At 39.2% G+C, this 25233-nt stretch overlaps 1 protein-coding gene across 11 annotated transcripts in view; it reads right to left on the minus strand.

Moving 5' to 3' along the window:
- OXR1 (oxidation resistance 1) overlaps nucleotides 1–25233 on the minus strand; it is a 346510-nt gene that overhangs the window by 112675 nt on the left and 208602 nt on the right. For 8 of the 11 annotated variants that reach the window (XM_063171039.1, XM_063171034.1, XM_063171029.1 and 5 more), the window contains one exon: nucleotides 16930–17126. In XM_063171039.1, coding sequence (XP_063027109.1) covers nucleotides 16930–17126 — 197 coding nt within the window. Of the gene's footprint in view, nucleotides 1–16929; nucleotides 17127–24342; nucleotides 24509–25233 lie in introns of all 11 variants that reach the window. The other 3 variants (XM_063171035.1, XM_063171036.1, XM_063171037.1) reach the window with 2 other exon arrangements.

Consider the following 25233-nt stretch of genomic DNA (forward strand, 5'->3'; position numbering starts at 1 on the left):
AACTCAGAGTCAACTTTATGAACACTGACAGTTTGTGCAGATTCATACCTTCATCTAGGATTCACCCCTGATCATAGTAGGGCAGATCATATTTATATTGTATGTAAAGAATTGTACATTTTTGCCTCTGCCCCAAATTTTTGTGAAGATTGCTTGTTGTTTTTAAATTATCTGAATTCATAAATTTTACAGAGCTAAATGGAAGGCATTTAATTTCATTGGATAATCAGATTTGTAGGCATTGATGCTTTGAAGTGGTTAACTGGGTAACAGCTAATTTCCCTGTGGGATGAGCAATGCTCTAACCTCTCTTCCCTCCAAATGATGGCAGCATATAAATATCAGCTGCATTTGAAAAACTCCTAAATCACTAGCCATTAAGAAACACTAATAACTTGACTGTTTCCATACATAATTTATTATGAAGAAACTAATGTGATCTGTATTCAGAGCATGTCTGCAACCCCCGAATCTGTTGAAATTTCTTCCAATTCTGGTGACTTCTGCTAGGACTTCCAGTTGATGCAAACTATCATCTGCCAGCACTACTCTTCACCAGGAAATTTCACTTGTATGGTTAGGACAGCCTGCCCTCACATATTTGTAGAGTTGTTCACAGGCCAGAAATATGAGCTGGAATCAGGAACAAGGAATGTTATAAGACAGCAGAGCAAATAATCTGCCTTGCAAAGAAACTAATTTACCTGCTGGTACTGTCAGCATATGAAAACAAAGAGGATCAGCACTCATAAAACAGAGGAGAGCTACCCATTTAATTTAGCCCACAGTAACAGTGACTGAATTTGAATTCCATGGGAGCAGTTCAGTTCACTTGAACAGGAATTTGTATATACTTCAATACAAAATTTAGAGCATTACATAACTGGAAGAAAGACTCTTGATTTCTTAAGAAACTAATTAATCTCTCTGATTTCAACAGCCTTTTTGGTGGGGTTCTGCTCAGAAAGGTGGTGGCAAATTGCTTGATTCTGCTGGCATCAGTGAAACAAAACCCAGGATAAAAAAAATGTGATGAACAGAAATCATCTGCATCGAATAGTTTGGGCTGAACCTGTTCCTGTAGTATTGATGGCAGCAGTATTACAACAGTTTGTTGAATTACAGGCTAAACTGACCAAAACCATTCTCTTTATAGGTCACTTAAATACAACAAGAAAAAAGTGCATTTAAACCCTCTACCCACCAGCAAATAAATATTCCAGCTGTCTTCAAAGCACCCTTCTACTAAGATTTTTTTTACTAAAAGAAGTTTTATGATGTACTTATTTTATATATAACCCTGCTTCTTCAAGTGGAGAAGGATTCACTCCAAAATCACAGAAAATATCAGAATGGCATGATGGCATGTAAGGTAAGGGCTCTCATAAACCTCAAGACACCCTAATTCTGCATTATCTCTTTGCTGTGATTTCAAAGAGGGAGGGAGGGAAGGAGGGGCAAACATCATCTTCCCTCCCTCACCTAAGCAAGAAAAGTAATTTCCAAGAGTGGGACATATTTATGTTTCTTCTATATCCTTGCACCCCAGGACAAAACAAGCTCTGGTAGAGGGAATGAATACAAGTATTAAACTGGCAAATGGTTCCCCCACCATACATTAACTTAGCAACTTCTAGCATTTCCCTGAGTGGGATATGCTTTGGGGGCAGCTCGCTTCAAGCAATGAGATCTGATTACACTTTAACCTAAGATGCTGTTTTTATTAACAAACTTGAATACAGCTAAAGAATAAATTATTTCAAATCCTTAATCATTCTGCATTACTTTGATCAGTGCTTCCTGAATATACTGCAAGGGACTCTGTTTATTCAATTTTCTCTTGCTGTGATGGTAGGCTGCATGAGAACAGGTTTATTGTGCTAATATGCCTGCAGTGTTAACAAGCAACTGACACTAGTTGTCTGTAAAGCTCCTCAGAGTTGCAAATGCCTTCTTTAGCTGATATGAATTTCCCCACTAAGATAGAATCACATTCCTAGGCACTTCTCTGCATAAATTACTCTAGCAGGATCATCACAGATATCACACATGAATCAAATCTGCCCTCAAATATCATTAATCGATGCTGAACTGTTCAACATCTGTGCGGACAGCATGGATCTGCTGGTGGCACCAAGCTGTGTGGTGTGGTCAGCACACTGAAGGAAGGGATGCCACACAGAGAGACCTGGACAGGCTTTAGAGGTGAGGCTGTGCAAACCTCATGAAGTTCCACAAAGTGAAGAGCAAAGTTCTATACCAGGGTCACAGCAATCCCAATCCCTATGAAGAAAGACTCGGGGGTGATGAGGGATGGAAACCTCAATGTGAGCTGGCAGTATGGCCTCATAGCCCAAAATGCCAACAAAATCCTGGGCTGCATCAAAAGGAGCATGGCCAGCAAGTCAAAGGGGGTGATTCTGCCCCTCTGCTCTTGTGAGACCACACCTGGTGTGCTGCATACAGTTCTGGTGTTCCCAACATAAGAGGGAAGTGTTGGAGCAAGTTGGGCCTTGAAGATGGCAGCCTGGGAAAGCTGGGATTGCTTAACCTGGAGAAAAGAAGGTTGCAAGGAGACCTCAGAGCACCTTCCAGTACCTGAAGAAGGCTTACAGGTGAGCTGGAGAGGGAACTAAATTCTTCATCAGGAACTAAAGTGATGGGACAAGGAGCAACAGGTACAAATTGAAAGAGGGGAAATTTAGATATTAGGAAGAAATTGTGAGGGTGGTGAAGTACTGAAATAGGTTGCCCAGGGAGGTTGTGGATGCCTCATTCCTGGCAGATTTGGGGTTGTCTTGAGCAACCTCAGTGGTGGGAGGTGAGAGTTGGGCCTAGATGATCTTTAAGGTCCTTTTCAACTCTTAACATTCTATCATTCTATGAATAACCTAAATTCAAACTGCCATTGTAACAATTAAAACAATTATCCTGCCTGCCTTTGGGTGTCACAAAAATAACATTTGTTAGAACACTGTCCTGATTCTTCTTTCATCTGTGCTTTTTAGAAGTAGGCAAGTTCAAAGAGATGGATCCTTCTGCCATAACCAAAACATGCCTCCTGATACCCAGAAAAATTGCAAAGAACCACAAAAGCAATCTGTTCCTCCTCTCCTCCTCCCTTCTTCCCAAAAAGATCAATAAATGTCCCCAGACACAGGCATTGTATTTATGATGTAACTTAGAGCAGAAATCTGTTCGTTTGTCTGAAGATTTCCAAACACTAGCCTTGGGAGGAAAATGATGCTTTACAACAGAGCTGACCTGCAAATAATTGTTGCACTAAATTCCTGTAGCAACAAACCCTACATTTTATGCCATCACCTGGTGGCACTGTTATACAGACTCCAACATCTCTGTTTTTAGCACTGGGCTCTGGGAGTGCTCCGTTTACCCCGGGGGTACCCAGGACCTCCCAGGAAGCTTTGGGATGGGGGGAGCCAGCTGACCTGGACACTGGGTTTTGTTTTGGACGTCAAAATACAGCTGATCTCCCAAAACGGGCATTGACATTTGGGAAGAACACATATCTAAACTCCATCTCAAGGCTGGTGTTGATATCGATAATGATAATTTGCAAGTAAATTTCATATTTCTGATACTTCTTCCATAAGCAAGACACTAGCAAGCTAACTGAAGGCCTAGGAGATTTCAGAGGGAAAAAATCCAGAAGAAAGCTGTTGTATTACTGCAGATGTTTTTAAGGGAACTTGTTTCACTGAGCAGATAAATATGAAGGTCATGTAATATAACCCCCAGAAAATAAGAATAGTTGCAAATATTGAAGTCTGTCCAGGTTGTAGAGATTATATTTTTAACTGCTTCCTTTAACAAAGAGAGAATACATTGTGCTAAGAAACCCCAAATCAAACCAACCAAATATGCATCTTCCAGATAGTATCCTAATTTACAGGCAACTGATGAACATTCAAAACTGAAACATCAGTTGTGCTAATAAGCAAGAGATATCTCTTCAGCGTATGAGGTTAGATAGCACTATACATAATTTTGCATTCATACATATGATGTGTATTGGTTAGAAAAACATGATCGCACTCAAGTCCCTAACAACTAAAAATCAAATTATATTTAGGTTTTCCCCCTCTATTTTTGCATCCTATTCACATGTAAGTCATCCTGACAGTAGGAAAGGGGAAGTGTAAGTCTGCAAGGCAGTGGGTGTCGTAGACATCCTTTTGTGAAAATCCTTTCTTAGGATTTTTTCCCTTCTGAGAAGCTGAGGCCTCAGCAACAAAATGTAAACAATGGTTATCTGCTGCTGTGGAATGCAACAGGTGGATCCGTGATTGGTTTCGGGTGGGTGTTTGGAACTAGTGACCGCTCACGGCAGAGCTGGCTCTCTCTCTGTCAGAGACACAGATCTTTGTTTTTCATTCCTTTCTATTCTTAGCTTAGCTAGCCTTCTGAGATGAACCTTTTTCTTCTATTCTTTTCAGTACAGTTACAATGTAAAATATATATATATCATAAAATAATAAATCAAGCCTTCTGAACATGGAGCCAACATTTTCATCTCTTCCCTCATCCAAAGTCCCCTGGAACCGCTGTCACAAGTGGGTACCTAAAACAGACTAAATGTTCCCACCTTTTCTCCCTCACAAAAATATAACTGACATTATCAGTATACTAGAACTGAAATTTCCAACTTTTTCCTAATAAGGTAAATTACCTAGAAATTCTCTCCCTGTCCTTTAAAATTAAAAATGTCTTAATACCAAATGTTGTTGTCAGCAGAAGTGTTGTCAGCAGAACAAGGATCTGAGAAGGCTGGTTAATTAACAGAACACTGGATTATGGTATGAGACGGGGCTTTTCTGACGTTCTGTATCTCTACTTGTGTTTTTATCAAGTAAATATTTTTGATAGCTCTGCTCCTCTTCATTGCTTGGGCTCCACACTCACTTACTTGCACACCTGGCCTTGTGCTGCCCTCTTCTTGTATTGGTGTTTCACTGACACTCTACTCTTCATATCTGTGGGGCTGCCATTCCTTGACTCCAATACCTTTCCCTGCAATCTCTTTCTTTACCCAAGCAGAGTTTAATAACTCAGGGTTTATTCAGATGAATAAACATCCCTCAGACATATTTATTTCAACTCTAAGAAAGAAAGCATCTTTTAGCCTTTCTTTGTTAAGTAATTTAGACTGTAGTTGTAATAAAGAGCTTTTTTTCTTTCTCAGTGCAAGAGAGCTTCACTATTCATGTGTAAAAAATAAAGTATCCTTTTTTCAAGTTGTCCTTAACTGTCACTTAGCACATTCTCCCTCTTGAAAAATACAAAAATTAAATCAGTCAAAAGGACTTGCAGCATCTTGTTCTTAGCAGAGTAGAGAAAAATATTTATTGTTCTGAAGAACAAGTTTGCCAACTATCTAAAAGCAAATGAAGTTATGCTTTTTCTGTCTCTGGTAGATGAAATAGGAAAATCAATTTGATGGCAAATATGGTGGTAAAGCAGTGAAAGAGATGTGTCTTTTAAAAGACCATCAAATACAAATACATTGAACCTCATTCAATGAACACTGAGACACTGAGTTGAACCCAATCCATCTTTGTTAATGGGGCTTTTTTGGAGAAAGTGTTTTCTGGCAGGTTATTTACAATCACATGTAACAATGACATGGTGTTCCTAAGCCTACACTATTCCACTTGGTTATATTCTCATTCAAAAAAGAAATCCTTCAGAACCACCTTGTCAGGGAAAAATAAATTCTGCTCTCTTGGAAGAGCCTGCTGTAGGGTTCAAGGTGAGCCCTTTACTTCTCAAATTATCTATCTTTACTCTCGTATTTTTCACTTGTGATGAATTACAGTCCCACTAGTAAACCTAGCAGAGAAAATGTGTTGTTTAAGGAAGGATAAACTGCTTGGGCTTGGTATGTTTTCCAGCAAACATTGAATAAGAAATAAGTTTTATGTTTTTCATTTGGCATATTATCTTCTATCTGACAGGTTTGAAATGCGTGCATTTAATATTGATTAAAAAAATCACAAGAAATCAGTGCAGATTTAGATCAGTGTCACATAACATGACAAAGGCGTGCTACTCTAACTAAAAATATCAAAATCAACTCAACTGTGCATTATGTAGTTGTAATCCCACAGGGATTTATCTTTTACTACTGGAGCTGAGTTTGGGCCAAACCACTAGACAGCTGAGAGTCAGCAGTGGTGTAATTCAGCATTTTCTCAGGGTTCACACTGGTGATGCTTTCTCTCCAAGATCCCAGCAGATTTCAGTACCTAACTGATGCTAACATTAGCAGCTATGTGGGGAAGTCTTGACCTGTGAACAATCAGTGTCTCATGTTTTATTAAAATGAGAATTTTTTGGTTTTAAATAGAACATGTCATCTAGTTTGTAGACAGAATTTAAGCAAATTTCTCAAATCATAATTTTATTTCCTAGTACATTTATGTTTTTAAAAATGACTGTAGGAAGGAGATATTTTCTCTGAGATTTATTCAGAGCAAGAACATCAGAAACTTGGCAAACTATCAAAGAGCCAACCTCAGCACTGTTTTACATACAAGTGTAAAGAGAAAAACATAATTCAAACTGTAGATAGATGACAAAAGCACCTAATTCCATACCCAAGTGGTCACACAGGTTCCTAAATAAACGTATGGCAAAAGTGCCTGAGAAACTGCAAGTCAACAACCCTTAGAACAGGTCATGCTTGTCACATTTCCTCTGGCAGAGGAAACAGTCTGTCATTCTATCTTCTACAAATTAAAAGAACAAAAGAATCCCTCAAGCATATTAATTAATGAGATTCATTGGAAACATAGCAGGCTGCTGCCACTGTTTAGTTTTCATGAATGTATCTGGCCAATTAGTATCTAAATTTATAAAAAGCATTTTTGTACATGTTGAATATTTTATGCTTGTAAAGTCTTTGCATACTGCTATGTGCATACTAATGCTCTGTAATTGTGGGATGTTCAACAATACAATAACTCCATGATAAAATCTAACTGTTTTTCTTGGTTCAAGATAAAAATCAGGGTTTAGTGACAACACTCAGTTCCCATAATGTTTTTGAGGGAAAGAAGCAAAACAACAAGCCACTTTGCTAAAATACAAAAGGACCTTCACAGCAAGCTGTTCTGGGGGTGATCCTAACTCAGAAGACCTGTCTCCTGATAATCTGACTCTTATTTATCTAGCAAAATCTTTATCTAGCAATATTTATCAAGCAACATCTAGCAAAATAATATGATAAAAAATCAGAAAACATGAATATAGGAAAGGGTAAAAATCTGTTTAAAAGGAAGAAATAAAATGACTGAAGCTCAGTGCAGGCTTCAAGGTATTGGATAACCCCTCATGTTAAGGATCCAGAAATATTAGGTAATGGGTAAGGTCTGTTCTGGCACAGTATAAATGGCTTGAATTACATCTTTGAATTGGATCATTCTCACAGGAAAACAACCTCCTTGAACAGGAGGGAGATGGTCCCACCCCATCATCTCAGGTGGTGGAGACTGAGGTGGGTTGTGCCTCAGGATCAGTGTCCCTGCACAGATGGATTTGATCACTTTATTCCATACTGACTTTGGTTTCAGTGTAGTTATTCTACAATGAATAAGTCCAGATTTTGATCTTAGTTTCATGCTCAGATATATGCAGTATGCAAGGAAACTCAATGGCCTCATTCACCACCTCAGTTTCAGCTTCTAAGGGTCAGGAAGTCACTCTGCAAACAGGTCACCAGCAGTATTTGTGGTTTGATCCTTTCCATAATATCTTTTTCTACCCCCACACCCCTCATCTCAGAAGGGCTTTTTATGAATTTAAAGAAAGTTTAAGGAAACAAATAAGAAACATATGAGGACATTTGACAACATCAATAAAGTTGAGTTTCTGATTAATGCCCCAAAATCATAGCTTTCATGATATATATATACAGAGAACTGAAGCAATCACTAAATCAGAAATATCACACTCCCCTTGGACCAAGAGCCAAGGTATTTTAAGACCTTTTAAACATTCCTTTTTTTTTTTTTTTTTTCTGAGAGTGGAGAATCAGAAAAATTCAGCTACCTTAAACTTTATTTTAACTATAAAATACAACAAATTTTTATAATCAATTTTAGCAAATTTTTAGCTATATAGAATTATTGAGCTGTCTGAAAAAATTACACTTGATTTCAGAATGAATAAAATATGAATAATCACAACAGGTGCCTTGGTGTGCTAACATTCCCTGTACTCCTGTACTTATGGAAAGTGGAGTTGTTGGGTCTTAAAAGCAGCACAACCTCTTTGTACATTCTCTTGCACTGAGGAAAAAAATGTTTTTCCTTACATTACGCCTAAACCTCTTATATTTCAATCTCTAGGCTGGCTGTGTGCCATTGTCCTGCCTTGCACCACAGCAAAGAGCAGACTACAGATATCTCATTGGCAGCCTCCTTGCAGACAGCAACAGGCTGCTGTAAGGTGCCCCTCAACGTGTCCCTTCTCCAGCTCCCTCAGCTGTTCCTCACAAGGCACCTGATGGCCTTGGTGACTGCTGTCTTCAGAGTGTTTTCCAGCCAGGCAGGATTCCAACCACCTAGGCCACAGTGCCCCAACATGGACACAGGGCTGCTCTGGAAGGTGATGACCATTGAAAGTGAAGATGAACAGCCTATGGAAGGTGATGACCATTGAAAGTGAAGATGAACAGCCTATGGAAGGTGATGACCATTGAAAGTGAAGATGAACAGCCCTGGAAAATCCTTCTGGCCCTTTTTGAAAAGGGGTCTAGCATTTGCCTTTTCCAACACATCATGGGCCTCCCATGATCTCCATAACCTTTCAACAATGAGAACCTCACAGTGACTTCAGCAGTTCCTTCAGCATCCTTACTATGTATTCCAATGGGTCTCATCACCTCCTGTGGATCAAGATTTTTCTCAGAATCACTGACTTAGCCCTTTTCCACTACCAGTAATAATTGTTCTTTCAGAACTATGTCTCCAGATTCAAAAGCCTCAGTCTTATCTGCCTCTGCTATCACTAAACCACCCAGCTATTTCAGCACTGAATCAGTATTTTCCCTCTTTGTTCTTGCACTGCTAGGAGGAAGGCTTTGCTATTTCCCAGCACTCAAAAGACTGGTGCTCAAGGCACACCATGTTAGAAATAAGGTCCTTTTTTTTCTGTCATTTTTCTCTGCTGCAGAAAGTTCCAATGAGAGAGAGACTGAGGATGATGCAACCTCTTGGAGCTGAGAGCTTATGGGTGAGATCAGGTTTTGTTTTTTCTTCCCCTAGAGATTCAAACTTTAGTATCCCAAGAGTACACATGATTAGCTGATCTTGCAAGCTGGGTAGCTTGTCTGCAGAACTATAAAAGATTTCATCTTTATCCTGACGTAAAGCAAGAGAATTAGAAAATCCTGAAATATTTCTTGCCCAAAATGACTCAGCAGATGATATGATAGCATTCTATATGATTAAAACCAAAACCAGATGCTAAGGAAAGGGAAATACTGAGATGAAAGGATATTAATGAGCATCACTTTTCTGGTGGATGCTGTCTCTATAGCTCAGAACTAATTTAAATTCAAAGAATATGCAGAGTATCTGTAAAGGACAAAAGAAGAATACAACATAAAAACTGGCTTGTAATGGCTCCAAGTTTGAAATACTAAAAAAGAGAAAAACAAAGACATGAATAAATGCTTGCTTGCCCATCCAGAGTAGCTATGTGATCTGAATCACTAATAAAAATCTTCAGAAAGGTTGAATGAGTAAGGATTTTGCATAGTTACTGTTGCTATGAGAGATACTTTCCATATTATCCACACATTCCACAAATTATTTCCCGTTCCTTATCACTCACAAACAGGTAATGAGGTGCTAGGAAAATAGCTTCCTTCTCCTCTAAAAGTTTCTGAAAACATATTTAAAGAAGGCAGTCAAAATGATGCTTTTCAAAAAGTACTGAATGTTCAATAAAGAAATTATAAGTGGAGTGAATGGGACAAAGTCAAACTCTGCAAACATGTCCAAGCAGCATCTGGATGCTCTGAGGCAGAGCTGGAAGCTCCATCTCCCACCTGTCCTCTAAAAGTGAGAGGATGAAGCTGAAATTTACAGCACCTACTGCATCAAACTCCACCATTTATCTAACAGCTAATACACCTATGCATGTTATGTGCTTTGCTAGCATCAGCAACAAATAACCAAAGTAATTTGGGAGCCACTGCAAAAAAGAACCACATTCAATTATGCAGGAGAGTAGAAGCAAATATATTCAATGGCCAAATGACAAGAATGTTATTTGGAAAGAAAGTGAAGTATTCTTTGCAGGAAAACCTCTCTACAGTAAAAACACCAAATATCAGATAATGTCTTCTAAAAAGAATGATATCTTTCCAGAGTATCCCAAATAATATCCTGCAGAGCAGGAAGAGGTTTGCACACTGAAAACAATAGTACAACAAGTCACAATGTCTGTCTTTAAAACAAATTTTATGCTTATTTTAGAGGAGAATGTAAAAGGCAACATCCTAACTCTGTTTTTAAACAGTGACTTGATAGCGGGTTGTCCCATGAGGTAAACTCCATAAAACTCTCAGCTTGATTGTAAATAAGGTTGTATTTTCAGGTGGATCAATGTTGTCCTTTTCCAGTTTTGAGTCCAGTAGCAGATTCACTGTAATGTCTGACTAGCTCTCCCGCAGCAACTCCAATAGCTCCAGCAGGGTGAGAGATCTCTGAGATATGAAATCACCACTTGAACTGATATTAATGCCACACATTAATTTTATATTGGCAGATTCTGTGATGCTACATAAATTTAGTAACAAATGTGTATGAATTCACATTTAAACAGATATTCCTGACATATTTTAAAGTAATATTTTTATGGAAGCAAACTGGAATGTATGCAAACAGCAAGAAAATTAATCTACTGCATATCTAAACAAAATTATATTTATTTATGTTTCCAAGTCATTGCAACAGTCATAGCTTAAACAGACTCACTGGAAAGCATATACCCCAAAGGTTAGGTATAATTGTATCTACTAAGTAGTAGCTGATCACTTTTCATTTAGTTCTTCCTTTCATAACAGGAAGAATGGATTTATTAATCACTTGAAAGATACATTATGTTTTAGGTTTCCCCATAAAATAATTTCTAATATAGTCTCAGTTTATAAATACTATTTTATACAGCTTTGTGCATTTCTAATAATTCTTGTAACCGGTTATAACTTATATTTCTATTCATTAAATTCTTTGGAATATCCATCTTCTTTTCACAACAATACATTTAGAAGTACCGAATTATTAGAAGTGACTTGGGGGTAATGGTTGACAAGGAGCCCAACATGTCCCAGCAATGTTCACTGGCAGCCCCAAAAGCCAAATGTGTCCTGGGCCTCATCACAAGCAGTGTGGCCAGAAGGTCCAGAAAGGTGCTTCTGTCACTACTCCACTCTCTGAGACCCCTCCTTGAGTGTTGCTTCCAGCTCTGGGACCTGCTGGAGCGAATCCAAAGGAGAGACACCAAAATGATCACAGGGCTTGAGCACTTCTCCTGGAGTGGAGATAAGCTGGGAGAGTTGGGGTTGTTCAGCCCGGACAAGAAAAGGTTCCAGGGAAATCTTACAGCAACTTCCCAGTACCTACAAGAAGGGAGCGTCCAAGAAGGATGGAGAGGGACTTCTGGCATGGGCATGAAGCGATAGGACAAGGCTTTAAACTAAAAGAGGCTTCGTTTAGATACTACAGAGAATTCTTTACTGTGAGGGTGGTGAGGCATTGGCACAGATTACCCCAGAGCAGGTGTGGACATCCCATCCCTGGAAGTACTCAAGGCCAGGCTGGATGGGGCTTTTAGAAACCTGGTCTAGTGCTAAGGTGTCTCTGCCTATGGCAAAGGAATTGGAACTGGATGAACTTTAAGGTCCTTTTCAACTCAAACCATTCTGTGATTCTAAACTAATCCCTAAAAAAAACTAATCCCAGCTAAATTTGAAGCAACTACTCACTGAAACTTTGTCTCTTACAAACAAGATTAGGAACTCACATAAACATCAGTCTTTTCCCAGTTATCACTTTGGCATTAGCTACTAGACAATTGTTTTGGAAACTTAGTCAATTAATATGTAATTATTCAGATTTGCTTTTCCCAAAAGCTTAATTTCTCTTCCACACTGATTTTATATTAGTTAATTCAGAGTACTAATGTGGCAAGGTTCAGCTAGCAGAAAATATTTTCTCTATTAAGAATTCTACTGACCTCATTTGCAAGAGAGAATGAAGGAGAAAAGGGCTTCTTTCTTTTTTTTCTCTTTTTTTTTTTTTTTTTACAAGTGGAACATGAAATTAACTTTTTTTAAAAAATGGACCACTGTAGGGAAAGGAACTTTGGCAATTAGTATTTCCCAAGTGTCCCTATGCTGTTATGTACATATACATACTTAGGTATTCTGTCTAAACTACTAAGTGTGTGTAGTTGTAGCAGCAACACCTTCCACTGATGACATTGTGCCAACAAAAGATGTCTCCTGAGGCAGTTGATGGTTATTCTAAATGAAATGAGCTGTGCTAGCAAGAGCCTGATCAGCAACACTTGCATTGAGGCTTTTATTAGAAGATACAATGAAAAAAAAGAAGCAAACCAAAAAAACCTGCATTCCCTATCTCCCCACCAATACTGCACTATAACATTTTCTAGTATGAAATTCTGCCCTTTTTCATAATTTCTTTTGCCTGAGCAGAAAAATATTTTTATACAACCTTCTTATTTTAAATCATGAATTTACTCTATGTCAGTGCTGCAGTTTTATTTTAATGGCAGAGAGAACAAAAGAAGGCCTTTTACATCTACAAAACCAGGGTTATTAGGTAGGCAGTCCACTGGCTATGTCCTCTTAGAGGTATCCAAGCACGATACACCAGGCTTGCCCAGCTGAGTATACACCTCAAATGCATGTCTCTATAGGGTGACATTTACTACTTCATTCACCTTAATAAATTGCTAAAAGCATATCCTGGGGCATCATGCTGTGAAGAATAGTCCCACTACCCTTCAGCTGGGTCCTACAAATAACACAGCTGAGATGCAGCCACCTACAAATGCCTGTAACTCTTTAGTTGGACAGGGGATTAAGCTGATACAGCCTGCTTTGAATTCAGATTACCCATATCATTCTCCATTGTTTAGTATTCCAGCCGGTTTTTCAGAGTGCTAAAGACCCAGGCACCTTCTTTTGAGGGAGTTGCTGAACAAAAAGCACTTCAGAAATAAGTGGCCTGGATTTTTAAGTGCTCGAAGCATCTAAAAAGTCTAATTTTAGGGTTTTATTTTTAAGGGTCTTGGGTGCTGTTTCTAGAGTTCTCCAAAAAACTTCATCCAACCCACCATACAGACTGTTTTTCCTACACTCATCTTATTAATCTAGAGGTTCCCACTCAATTTCTTCACACCAGTTCAGCACTGGAGGTGCTGGAGCCTTCCTGCCTGCTGAGCCTGCCATATGGAAGAGCTATTTATCCCCCTCACTGACTCTCCATTTTTTACTTCATTCCAACCAAGCATACAACTTGTTCCCCATTGCCTACTCCTATCAGTTCTTCTCTTTCTTTCCTACTTTTCCCCCCACTTTTAAAAAGTGCAACTAGACTCACTAAGTTTGGAAAGCACCTGAAGTGTAGTCCGTGGGAAAGATGAAATGCAAAATAAGTAACTTGTTTATAGCTATCTAAAGTAGAAGCAGTGCGCTGATGAAATTTTAAAAATCTCTTGGAATTACCAGACATTCCTTCCTCATTGCTCAATCAGTTTTGGAAAGTCTGGGTAAATCTGTGTGCACATAAGGTGCCACAATCAAAAAATTAAAAATATTCTGATGCTAGAGAGCCTTTAGAAACCCAACTCTCAGACAATTGCCTGTGCCTACTCACAGTATCTGCAAGCCTACACAAGCTGCTACAACTTCTTCTGCAAGGCATATGTGTGCAAGGTAAATGCTCACATCTCTGGATCTGCAAACAGAGTCTGATTTATAGAAAGATCTCTGAAGTGCTTTCTGCAGAGCCAAATCAAAAAACCCACATATTTTTAAAATACCTTTGATATTTTTAATACTTCCCATGAATTGATGAAGTAAAACTGGTGACACGTTTCTTACACATAATCATATGTTGCATGGCTACTGAATAAAATGGACAGATATTAACAAATCCTGTTAGGCCCCGAAATAAGTTTTAGTTTAATGGGCAATGTGATGCTGACAGTTCCATTTTAAAGCACAAACTGTCTATATGCACAAGTCTAAACATAGATGTGATACTTTTTTATGTATTTGAACTCAGTTGTCACATCTATAAAGTACCTTACACATCATGATAATTACTTAAAATAAATTCTTAAAGAGCAAGAGAGTAACACAAAACACATTTGGCACTTGTTAGCTCAAGCTCAGTTACTCGCTGCCATAAACACTGTCATTTGCCAATTTGTTCTGAGGTTAAAGTAACAGAATACTAATTTAAAAATAAAAGAAAAAAGTCAGCTGAGAGCATTACTTTTCTAACATATATTCTCAGTCCATTTACTTGATCTTGAACACAGGTTGCTTTTAGCAGAACAACATGAAAACAAGGGCAAAACAAGGTAAACCTCTGTGTAATTGTATTAAGTTGGCCACAGATCTAGTGTGCTCGTTTATGCTATATAACAGCCAATCTTACACAAAACACCACAGGAATCTGAAGAGTTTTTCTATTTTAGAGTAAGGGTCCGTTACAGGTGTGTCAGTAAATTCATCCTCAGAAAGTAACAAATGATTTGATTATATTTTATATATCAGAAGTCATTTTTGAGACAAGTAACAGAAAGTTTATTTTAAGTTAAGGGAGTGATATAGGTCATAAATTAACATATCCTCTATGAAGACAATTATTCTTTCAGGTACCAAAGCCTGCTCAATATTGGAGCAACTCAGTCAGTGCAGTAAACATGTTCATCTGGTGTCAGTGCTGTGCTGTCCAAGATTAAACCATTCATTTTCACAGTCATCAGGAACATGTGCCATCAAACATTTGAGAAGGTACAGAGCAGCTCTTGTCTCTTTAATTTGCCTGTCAGCAAAAGTCAGACATAATGCACTATGCAGTAATACTGGCTCTAGCAACTTAATCTTTGTGATTTAGAGAAGTCCCACAGACAAGGTTGTGTGTATAAGAACAGAAAACCAGCACCTCTCCCATCCTGGGTCAGTCCAGATGGCTCTGGACTCTCCCAATACTCTGTACAAAGATAACAGAAGATGATATTTGGAAAAAACATGCAAGTTTGGCCACTTTCTGTGGTCTGTTCCCCTCATACTTCCCTAGGGTCTGCAACTGTTGTTCACTAATGCCAGCATCTGTTTATGGGCAAGTTGCCCACAACTGCTGTTGTCTGTGGACACACTGTCCATGTTCCAGCCTGACAGGCAGAGAGGCAGTGGAGCATCCACCCCTGGAGACTGTCGAAACTCAGCAAGACAAAGCCTTGGTTGTTCTATCTGGTGCTGGCTGAGATTCTGCTTTAAACAGGACACAAGACTATACAACCTTCAGAGGCCTTTTCCAGTCAACAAGTCTGTCAAAAAAGTGCTGCACAATATCCACAGAAATTATTCAAATGTACAAACAACATTCTGTTACTTCAGCACAGAGGTTACATCCTGAGCAACCATGGCTCAGAGCCTGTGATCACTCAAAGCACATATAGATTGGACTTCACAATATAAAGATTGTATATAGAGTCCCAAAAGAAATTGCAGTGAGTCAAATTTAACCACAGAGAAAAATTTTCACGCATCACAAAATGCAAACACATACAGTCACTCACCACTTAAAATAAAGATTTCATTATTAAAATGGGTAGATTGCAGTTTCCTTCTTTAAAAGCAACATAACTTACAATGACAGCCAGTTTCAAGGGATCAGACATAACACAGTGAAAGATGTCTAAGGAAACACATTTTTCTTGATCTTTTAGACAAGTGAAAGACATGTTAATAGTTCCCTTGGAGCAGAAGAAACAATCACATTATACTGCAATAATTCAACAGTTCACAAACTATTGCCAAGCAACAGGACAAGAGGCAATGGGCAGAAATTGATGCATGGGAAGTTCCATCTGAATATGAGAAAGAACTTCTTTACTGTGCAGGTGACCATGCACTAGAACAGGCTGCCCAGAGAGGTTGAGGATTCTCCCTCACTGGAGATATTCAAGAGCCATGTGGACAAAATCTTGTGCCTTGTGCTCTGGGATGAGCCTGCTTTAGCAGGGAGATCAGATCAGATGACCCACTGTGGTCCCTTCCAACCTTGCCAAAAGGAGTGAAGCATAATCTCAAAATTATTTGTGGGGAAGCAGGCTGCAAAGCATGTTCTGGGGTGCCTAAAATGGCTTTAAAGAGTCATGCAGATGCTGACATTCCAGATGAAAATTCAGAAAACCAAAATATTCAGGAAAAGATACGAATAGGCCCCATAAAAAATTCTTCACACTCAGTATGCCTCTTCCCTCTCCAAACTGGAAATCCTGCCTAATCAGGAACCTTCTAAACAATCTCTGCTGAAATTCCAGTGCAATCCACTGTAAGAATTACATTTTTTCTAAAGCATCCCTTTCAAAATTGCTTTTATGCCTTCTTCAATAGTTCTTCTTATGGAAAAAAAAAAAAAAAAAGGAGCAGGAAAGAGTTCAGGTAAATAAAGCAGGTTAATTCTTTGGAGCAATTTGACATCAGCATTAAGATATGATAACTTATTGCTCACTGTGAGCATTTGTAAACTTAGAGGCCAGCTGCTGTTAAGCAAAAGAAACAAACCACAAATGAAGGAACAGCCCCTGCTTTAGTAGAAAGCACATTTGGCTTTCCTGTGGAAGGAAACTCACCAATGGTGTAGTATCTCTTGAGGTCGCTCCTCCGCGGGTTGCGCCTCTGGCTGTTGGTGCTGCTCTCCTGCTCCTCCTCGGGAGCCGCTGTCTGCGGGGCAGGGGAAGGTCTGCTGGGCTGAGGGCTCTGAGCTTCTGCTGCCACTGGGTTGCATCCTGGACCACTAATATCCACCGACTGCGACTTTTTCTTTAATCTAAAGGCAATTCAAAACACTGAAGTATTACTAATCATCATTCTATACCTAGATTATGTGTAGAATAACAGGGATATTCTACTGTTCGTTGTACAATAATTCATGCATGTCACAGCCGAACAGGGAACAGCAGTGATAAATTAGGCCTTGCATCAATTTCCCCTTTCAGGTTCTGCTAAATCAGTTACAGCACATCCGTCTCCCATGTAGCTCCAAATAGTAAGCTGCCCTCAGATCAGCCCGCAGAGCTGCTTGAAGGATCAGTTCCTAATCTATTTCCAAGCCGAGCTGCCCACCATTACCCTGTCATTAAGTTGCTTGGCTTAAGTTTCCACAGATGAGGGGAGTACAAAGAAATTAAATAATTTGCACAAAGTCACAGAAAGCCTTGAGTGAAAAGAATTTATGTATCATCTTCTGAATCCAGTTGTAGCTCTACAATTGCATTTTCCATTCTGCAATATTTTCAACGCATTTTTTTCTCAAAAATCTCACTAAAGTCAGGTATCATTTTTGCACTGCAATAACAGTCAACAAAGAAAAAGAAATTCCCTTTTCTGCAGAAGAAATTAGTGTTCAGGTCATTACTGGCAGAGAGATATTGTATGCATTATTAACCACTATTCTCTGGCCCCAATTATCAAACCAGTTTTTTACCTCTCTAGTTGCACACACATCCAGACATAACATCACAATTTGTGCACAAATATATCCTGAGACATTGTTAAAATCCTTTTGAAAGTGGAGGCAAATGACATTTTCACTTTCAACTCCTCTTCAGATCTAGGCATTTTATCAAAGTTCTGAGGGAAAGGCTTTACTAACTCTCAAACCCCACTTTGGAGTGGGGTGAGTATACCCCTGTCACTGATTCACCATAGTTCTGATATCTCCACTATCTCTAGCAACATAAAATAGAGGTTACTATGCTGCTAAAGTTATTGAATAGAGACAAATGACCTGTTACAATGGAGTTCACAGCATACACATTGGATTTTGTCAATATGTTTCTTAAATTAGGTCTCTATAAATATATATAGCTGACTACATTATTTGATCCTGGAAATAAAAGAGGTTTATGACATTGCAGTGAGATATTGATTTGAGAAGAAGGGCTCATAACAATGCTGAAATTTTGAAGCGAGTGAAGTAAAATGATAAAGTTCTGCAATGCTAGAGGATAATTTTATTAGGCTAACAATTCAATGCTAAGTATCTCCCTCTTAACTCTGCAATTCCTTATTTTTCAAACATTTTCTCCAGCTATTGGCTGCAATTGAACAGCATAGACTACTCCACTGACTATGCAATCTGCTAGTTTAAGATATTAACTGATTAAATATTGTAATAATAGTAACAACCGCTCTAAATAGGTTGGAAAATACACAGGTCATGATCAGCCACCAGAAGTTATGTTAATGTATCAACATGTATGTAGAATAATTACACTGTGAGGGCAAAATAACTATACTTATACAGAGTATTGCTTAGTCCAGAGAAAGGACTAGACGTTAGAAAATTGGCAATTAGAATTTAACTTCTCTATGTCATTCAATTTTCACTAGAACCTTTTTCTGAACTAATTCAGAGTGTCTTGCATTTGAAGTAGTGGTTCTCAGCTCCAATTGCTCCACATAAACAGTTTGGGTTGACAGGGACATTTATCACTCCTACATATAAGAAAGGCTATACTGCATCATCTAGACGAATATCTCCAACGAGTCCATCAACGGCTATCTTTCCAGCCTCCAGCAGATTTTGGTTCATGGGTTTTCTGAATTAGACACTGCACCATTGGATTTATATTTCTTGGTTTTCCTTAATTACTCCAGAACTCATTGAAAGTTCTGAGGTAGGCAGTATCCAGCCTTGATGGTTTCTGGTTTAACTCTGCGCTGTGTTCAGGCAGCAACACCAGTAGCTTATTTTAATGACTGATAAGAGTGACATTTTGAGAAACAATGAACAACTATTGGTCCACATAAACCAGCTGCTTACATGGCTCTTGCTGCTCAAAGAGCCCTAGAGATATGGGATAAAACTATCACTGTGATAAAACTATCCTTACTTGAAGGGCCTTGGTCAGTGGACGCACATATGGAGTCAGTGGAGACACAGCTTGGGATAAACTAACAGCACTATGAGCACTGATACATATAAAATCAAGAATGGGCAGGGAATCTTCTGAGTAAACATTATGTGAGAAGAAAAGAAAGTTCTTTTGCTTGAAATGATGTTCCTGAAACAGAGACCTTGTTTTTAACACTTCCAGCTTTAAGCCTACAGCTGGTCAAATATATTTACCTAAAATGAAGGCTGGAATATTTCATTGAATTATTTACAGTGAAGTGCTGTTCTATCATAATTTTATTCTGCTATATTGTTGAATAAACCATCTCTCAGGTGATATAAAAAGTCTTTGTAGTTCCTCACCACTAGAAACCTTTGAAGATTTAAAGGATGACTTCTGAGAAGAGAATCACTACTTTTTAAGAAGTCATGCTCTACCTCAGACCACAGATTTCACTGTGATTGCAGGGTATTGCTTCTGTGTTGTGCAAAATATCTGTGGGCAAAGAGGCTGCAAAGTGTTCAGCACCTCTCCATAATCCTGAGATCAATAAGGGTACATATGTCCTGCATTATGCAAGCCCATGTTCTGCCCCAAAGGAAGACAGCAGGTGAGTGGAAATAAATGTTACAAACTGAAAAGTACTGTTATGATTTATACTTTCAGCTGTGTTATGAACACATTCTTCAACACCAAGGCTGTCTGAAGGACAGTCCAATTAATAAAGCTGTCTGGAGGTAGCTAATAAAATAGCTTGCTGCACTGTGGGGAACACCAGATTGTTATTACAAATACACTGTCTATTCTTCTACCATCACATAGGAATAAAGGGATAATACCTGTCATCTGCACAGTAAAATTTTCACATGGCCTTTTTGAAGTGACTTATGATTAAAAAATGACTTGGTTGAAATGCCTGTACCAAATTAATGTCAAAAAACTATCTATTCTTGCAATTGAGACTAATTTAAAAGTAAGTCTTCCAAAGAAATAAGTACCGAAATTAACAAAGCGGGAGCATGACAGCCAAGCAAGTGCATGTAATATTATTAAACTGTTCTTGAGAAACCATGGTGACAGTGCTTTTGCTGGCAGGAAAGACACAGGGTCTGAATTAATCCAGACTGCAATAACAGGGTCAGCTGAGCAGGACACAGGTTCAAGCAAGGACACAATTTTATGGCAATGACTTGACAAAAACAAGCAGTTTACTCTAATACATCTTCCTTCAGCCCACCTTAATTGTATATTGATACAGCCATGGCTAAAAAATAGTTTGAAAAAACACTTTGAAAAAACACTGTATCTTCAGCAGATCACATCTTGAAAGTAAGTCTGAGTTCTGCATGCATTTTGGAGTCAAGAGAATGAATTCTACATTAGCTTGACCCCTCTCCAACATCCTGCTCTATTACTAGCTTTGTGTTGCACTTGGTTTGGGGTTTTCTGCTGGTTTTTTTATATATATTACAGCTGCACAGTTGGGCTGAAATTATTTATTCCTTGTCAGAAAGAAATCTGAACATGAAGTGTCTTGGGATCAAAGTCCTCATTCTTCCTTTGTTTCAGGCTGCCTGCTTGTAGAAAAATAAATAAAAGATATAAGAAATGCTGTGGCAAAACTTTTTTATCTTTTATTCTATGTATGTTGTAGCAGCCTTCACCTAACTTTTCAACAATGGACAACACAGGTCTTTCAGTACTGCCTGGTGTGACACAAAATGCTGCTGCTGGAGCCTCCCAGCCGACAGCCAGGTAAGGATGGCTGCAAAGACAGAGCTGCACTGGTGGGGCTGGGAAATGCCTGTCTGACAGCAAGGACAAAGCCCTAACTTGACTGAGATCTGAAGTAGAAGGGGCAAAACTTTCCTTTTCTGCAACTATGCTTAAACCATAAGAACTCCAGGGGAGAGAAAACCATGCAACAAAGCTAACAAAATCTGCAGCTTTTGGGACATGTGGAACCCTGAGCTGGTTACTGCTGCTTCTGGCTACTGGCAGCTTCTGTGAATTTTGGTTGTGCTCCCCTTGGGATGTTAGAAAAGCTAGGAACATGTTAGGCATGTTCCTAGCAAAAGTGGCTTGTTCAGAGGAGAAGCTAACATGGAATAACTGTGAAGGACCAGCTGTTGACAAGTAATCAAGACAACACATCCTAGGGCCAAAGCTGGGGTTACTCAGCTGCTGGTGACCAGGTCTGTGCTTGCTTGGAACACAGCTGAGCAGCACCTTGGTTTGACACAACCCTGTTCAAACACACCCTTGATGCACCTGTTTGTGTAGTTCAATTGCACTATTGCTAATAAGCCATTAAACTCCCATTTTCTCCATCTCCATCTCACTGTATTTTCCTAGGACATAACACTGCTCATCCCAGTAACTCCAGCTGTTGAAACCTTTTATGCAGCCTTGGTACCTCTAATCTACTGAACAGAGGAACAAATCCCAAATCTGCCTCTCAGCACCCTCTGGTTACTAATCACTGAGGGTTTGCTCATTCAGCTAATCCAGGAGGAATGTGCATCTCCAAGCTGTGTGAGATGACATCCCTGTAGGTAGATACACTTACTAGCTGTTGAACTTGCACTTTATTTCTCTGTCCTTCCTCTGCATACAACTGCAAGGTTTTCTACTGCATCTTAGAAACCACCTGACAGATGCTTTTACTTCCTCTTGCCCAGCTGGCATCCTGAGCTCCCCAGCAGCACTTCCCAGGAATAGGTCAATTTGAACAGTTTCTTACCAGTTCCCTCAAAAAAAAAAAAAAAAATCATCAGGCGCTTGCTATGCCATACATATAGGCCTCCATACATATAGGACGTCCTGGGGCCAGTGAATTACCCAGAAACTCTGCTTTAGAATTTATGAGCATTAGGATTTCATTCCTGGCATTCACTATCACAAACCTATTCCATTCCTAACAAAATCCATGCATTTTTAAAAATATTACAATGTCAAACTGCATTTTTTGTAAAGCAGGATGACAAAAACAATAAGGCACTATTTTCTAAAGAGATCTTGAAAGCACCTAAAACCTTAATGGCTAGTAGTCCAGACTGAAAAAAAGGGAAAAAAAAAAAGGGAAAAAAAAAAAAAAAAAGAAGAAAACATTTACAATGGAAACAAACAGCCAAAAGAAGCATCTCAGGAGCTGGGAATCTGTACAATTAAGTCTTTGTGAATTTCTAAGAAAAAATCCCTTGCTGCAAGAAAGATTTGGAGGAAAGCCTAGCTCATTCTTATCTACCAAGTACAAAAATCCCCTCTCTATGCCCCTTGTGACTATTGCAGAGATTTTACTACACAGTTAATAGGAGAAGCAAAACCTTTCATTAGAAAAGTGATGTTCACTCTTAAGAGAAGCATTTAGGAATTTTGACTGCTCAGAAGAGCTGGTTATGAATTTGATTTCTTTGTAGCAAGAAATGTGATTCAAACTGATGTCGACGGCAAGGTTTTATCTGATTTTGAAAAAACAACAAAACAGGCAAACTTCTGTTTTAAACCAATACTACAAAGGCTTGACAACTTAAACACAGGAGAGGCCTAACCCCCTGGTGTCTGCACAGAGAGCCCCCAAGTTATTTTATTCTCCTGTGGACACGCTGGTTGTACCGCAGAGACAGGACAGAGATCTGCACTTGGTTGGGGCATTCTTTGGCTGCTTTGGCAATTCAGAGGGGTCAAGCAAAAGGCTTGAGGTCTGCAGTCAGGCTCCACTTACCACACTTCTGCCTGCCTGCAGCATGGAGCAGTGCCATGGAGGGCTGCTAGAAAATCTTTTGCTTAATGCTCTTGAGTATGACCTGGCTATGGCTCTGGCCATCCCCTCCCAAAAGGAAGACAGCAGAATTAGACTGGCACAGAAGAAAACACCTGTGATGATGATGAGTTTGTTCCTCATGGCGCAAGGTGAAACAGACTGTGGGAAGGAATTACCAGCAGGGAATCACCCCATCAGCACTCAGAAAGGAGGAGGCACATGGTTTTACACCGATGGAACTTGCAGAAGAACCAAAGGAAGACAAGCAACATGTTTGGAGCAAACACAGCTAAGTACTTCTTTGAATGGTGTATACATAATTGCATGACAGAAATAATTGTACAGACCAGGAGTATCACTTGGTACAGAAAAGAAAGACACGAGTCAGGCAGAAAGCATCCATTAGAGGCTATGAAGCATGCAGGTACTTCAGCAAACAATTTCCCTGGGCCAGGGATTGCTGGAAGGTGGAGGTTTTTCACAGGGAAAGAGCCACTCAGTGCACGCTCCATCTTTTGTATTACCACTAATTATCCACTACCAAGTATTGCAGGCAACCAAGCGCAACAAACTTGCAATTCAAATCCAAATTGGCCATTATGAATTGCAGAGGAGAAGAAACCAAACACTGCAAAGCAAACTAGAATTTAGGACGGCGCTAAATCAATGTCTCACAGTAAACAAAAACCTGCAGAAAAGCCCTTCAGCCTGTTCCTTAATGTGTGATCATGCAGCAGAGCTTTCAGAAAATGCAAGCAGCATATGAGATCATTTGACGGCACAGAGCAAACACAACGTGATCTTCACATGGGTGGCGATGGGAAAGGATTAGGAATGAATTCACACCTACTCAGCCCACAAAGCAATTCAAAGTGGCAGGTATGTATTAACAACATAACACTGAGCCCAGCTTCAGCAAAGAAAGCATTGCAGGCATGAGAGCTATGTGAAAAAAGAGGCATTTCAATATTGCATTTTGCTTTATACTCTCAGCATTATGTATTTGAACAAGTAGAGGAAGCATACAAAACACCCTTTTTTTCCTTTATACACATTACTAAAAATTACCATGCAAAGACACAGCAATTGTTAATTGTCAGAGTACCAGAAAGCAAACCAAAACCACCTATTTTTGTGGCCACAGCACATGCAGGAAAATTGCCACCATCCCTCACTCTATAACAAAGGACAATATCGAACCAGAAGTTTTGACCAGGCTTCAGGGAGAAGATGAATAGTATCTAAATAATTGAAAAATAGCTTTTTTTGCTGTGTGGAACAGGCAACCCACACCCTTTTAACAAGATTTATAGACAAAGTTGGAGCCTCATGGGTTTCAAGGGCACATCACAGAATAAAGAGTTACAAAAATAAACACAAACCTTGTGATTATTCCTGGGAGCATGACAGCACTGCTACAGGTAAACCCTTGGAGGATCATTTACAGAAGACATAAAGATTGGTGGCTGCCAGGTTAGATCCATGAACTCCAAGCGGGAGAATCCAGAATCCACTTGTGGTTCAAGTGTGACAAGGCATTCTCACTGCCTGGGAGAGAAGCGTTAGTGAGTCCGCGGGCAAAGGAGTCAGAGCGCTCTCCACACCACACATGGGCCTGGAGATGTACATCCAGGAGGATGAGGCATGGCAGGAGCAAGGAGGGAGGTGATGATGATGGAGAGGAAAATGGCAGCAATCACACTAAATACATAATTCAACTCCAATAGTCATAGCATATACGATTCATTCTTCTTTTCCTGCCTAAGCCTGTGCAAGGATTAATAGCGCAAGAACATATGGCTTCTCCATGGCTGTATAATATTTTACAGCTGCTTTACATGGTGGAAATAATATGCTCTGCTACTAAGGTTTGTGTTTTGTCAGGGATGAGAATTTCTTGATCTTTCAGAATTTTGAGAAGGTGGGTTGCAAGGCTGTACTATTTGCTGACAGATATCTTGATTCTGGACATGTTTTAGAAGAGATGTGTAAAGTAAATTACTATTTTGAATCTCACTATTTTGTTAATAGCTGCTATACTGTTATTTAAATAACTCCCACTAGTTCCATTTTCACAAAAGCTCTTCCAGTGCATTATGCAAATCTACTTCAGTACAATTTTCATGGGTCTTGATATTTCCAGCTCTGTCATATTCAGCCCAGAAAATTTTTGCATAATGGTTTAAAAGTGATAATGATTTCTATTTCATTCCTGTTTGTCTCATTAATGCTGCAGGATTGTATCTATTGCAGCTTTATTTATAAAGATGGAT

Source organism: Melospiza melodia, chromosome 1, assembly GCF_035770615.1.
Source record: "Melospiza melodia melodia isolate bMelMel2 chromosome 1, bMelMel2.pri, whole genome shotgun sequence".
Classification (NCBI taxonomy): Eukaryota; Metazoa; Chordata; class Aves; order Passeriformes; family Passerellidae; genus Melospiza; species Melospiza melodia.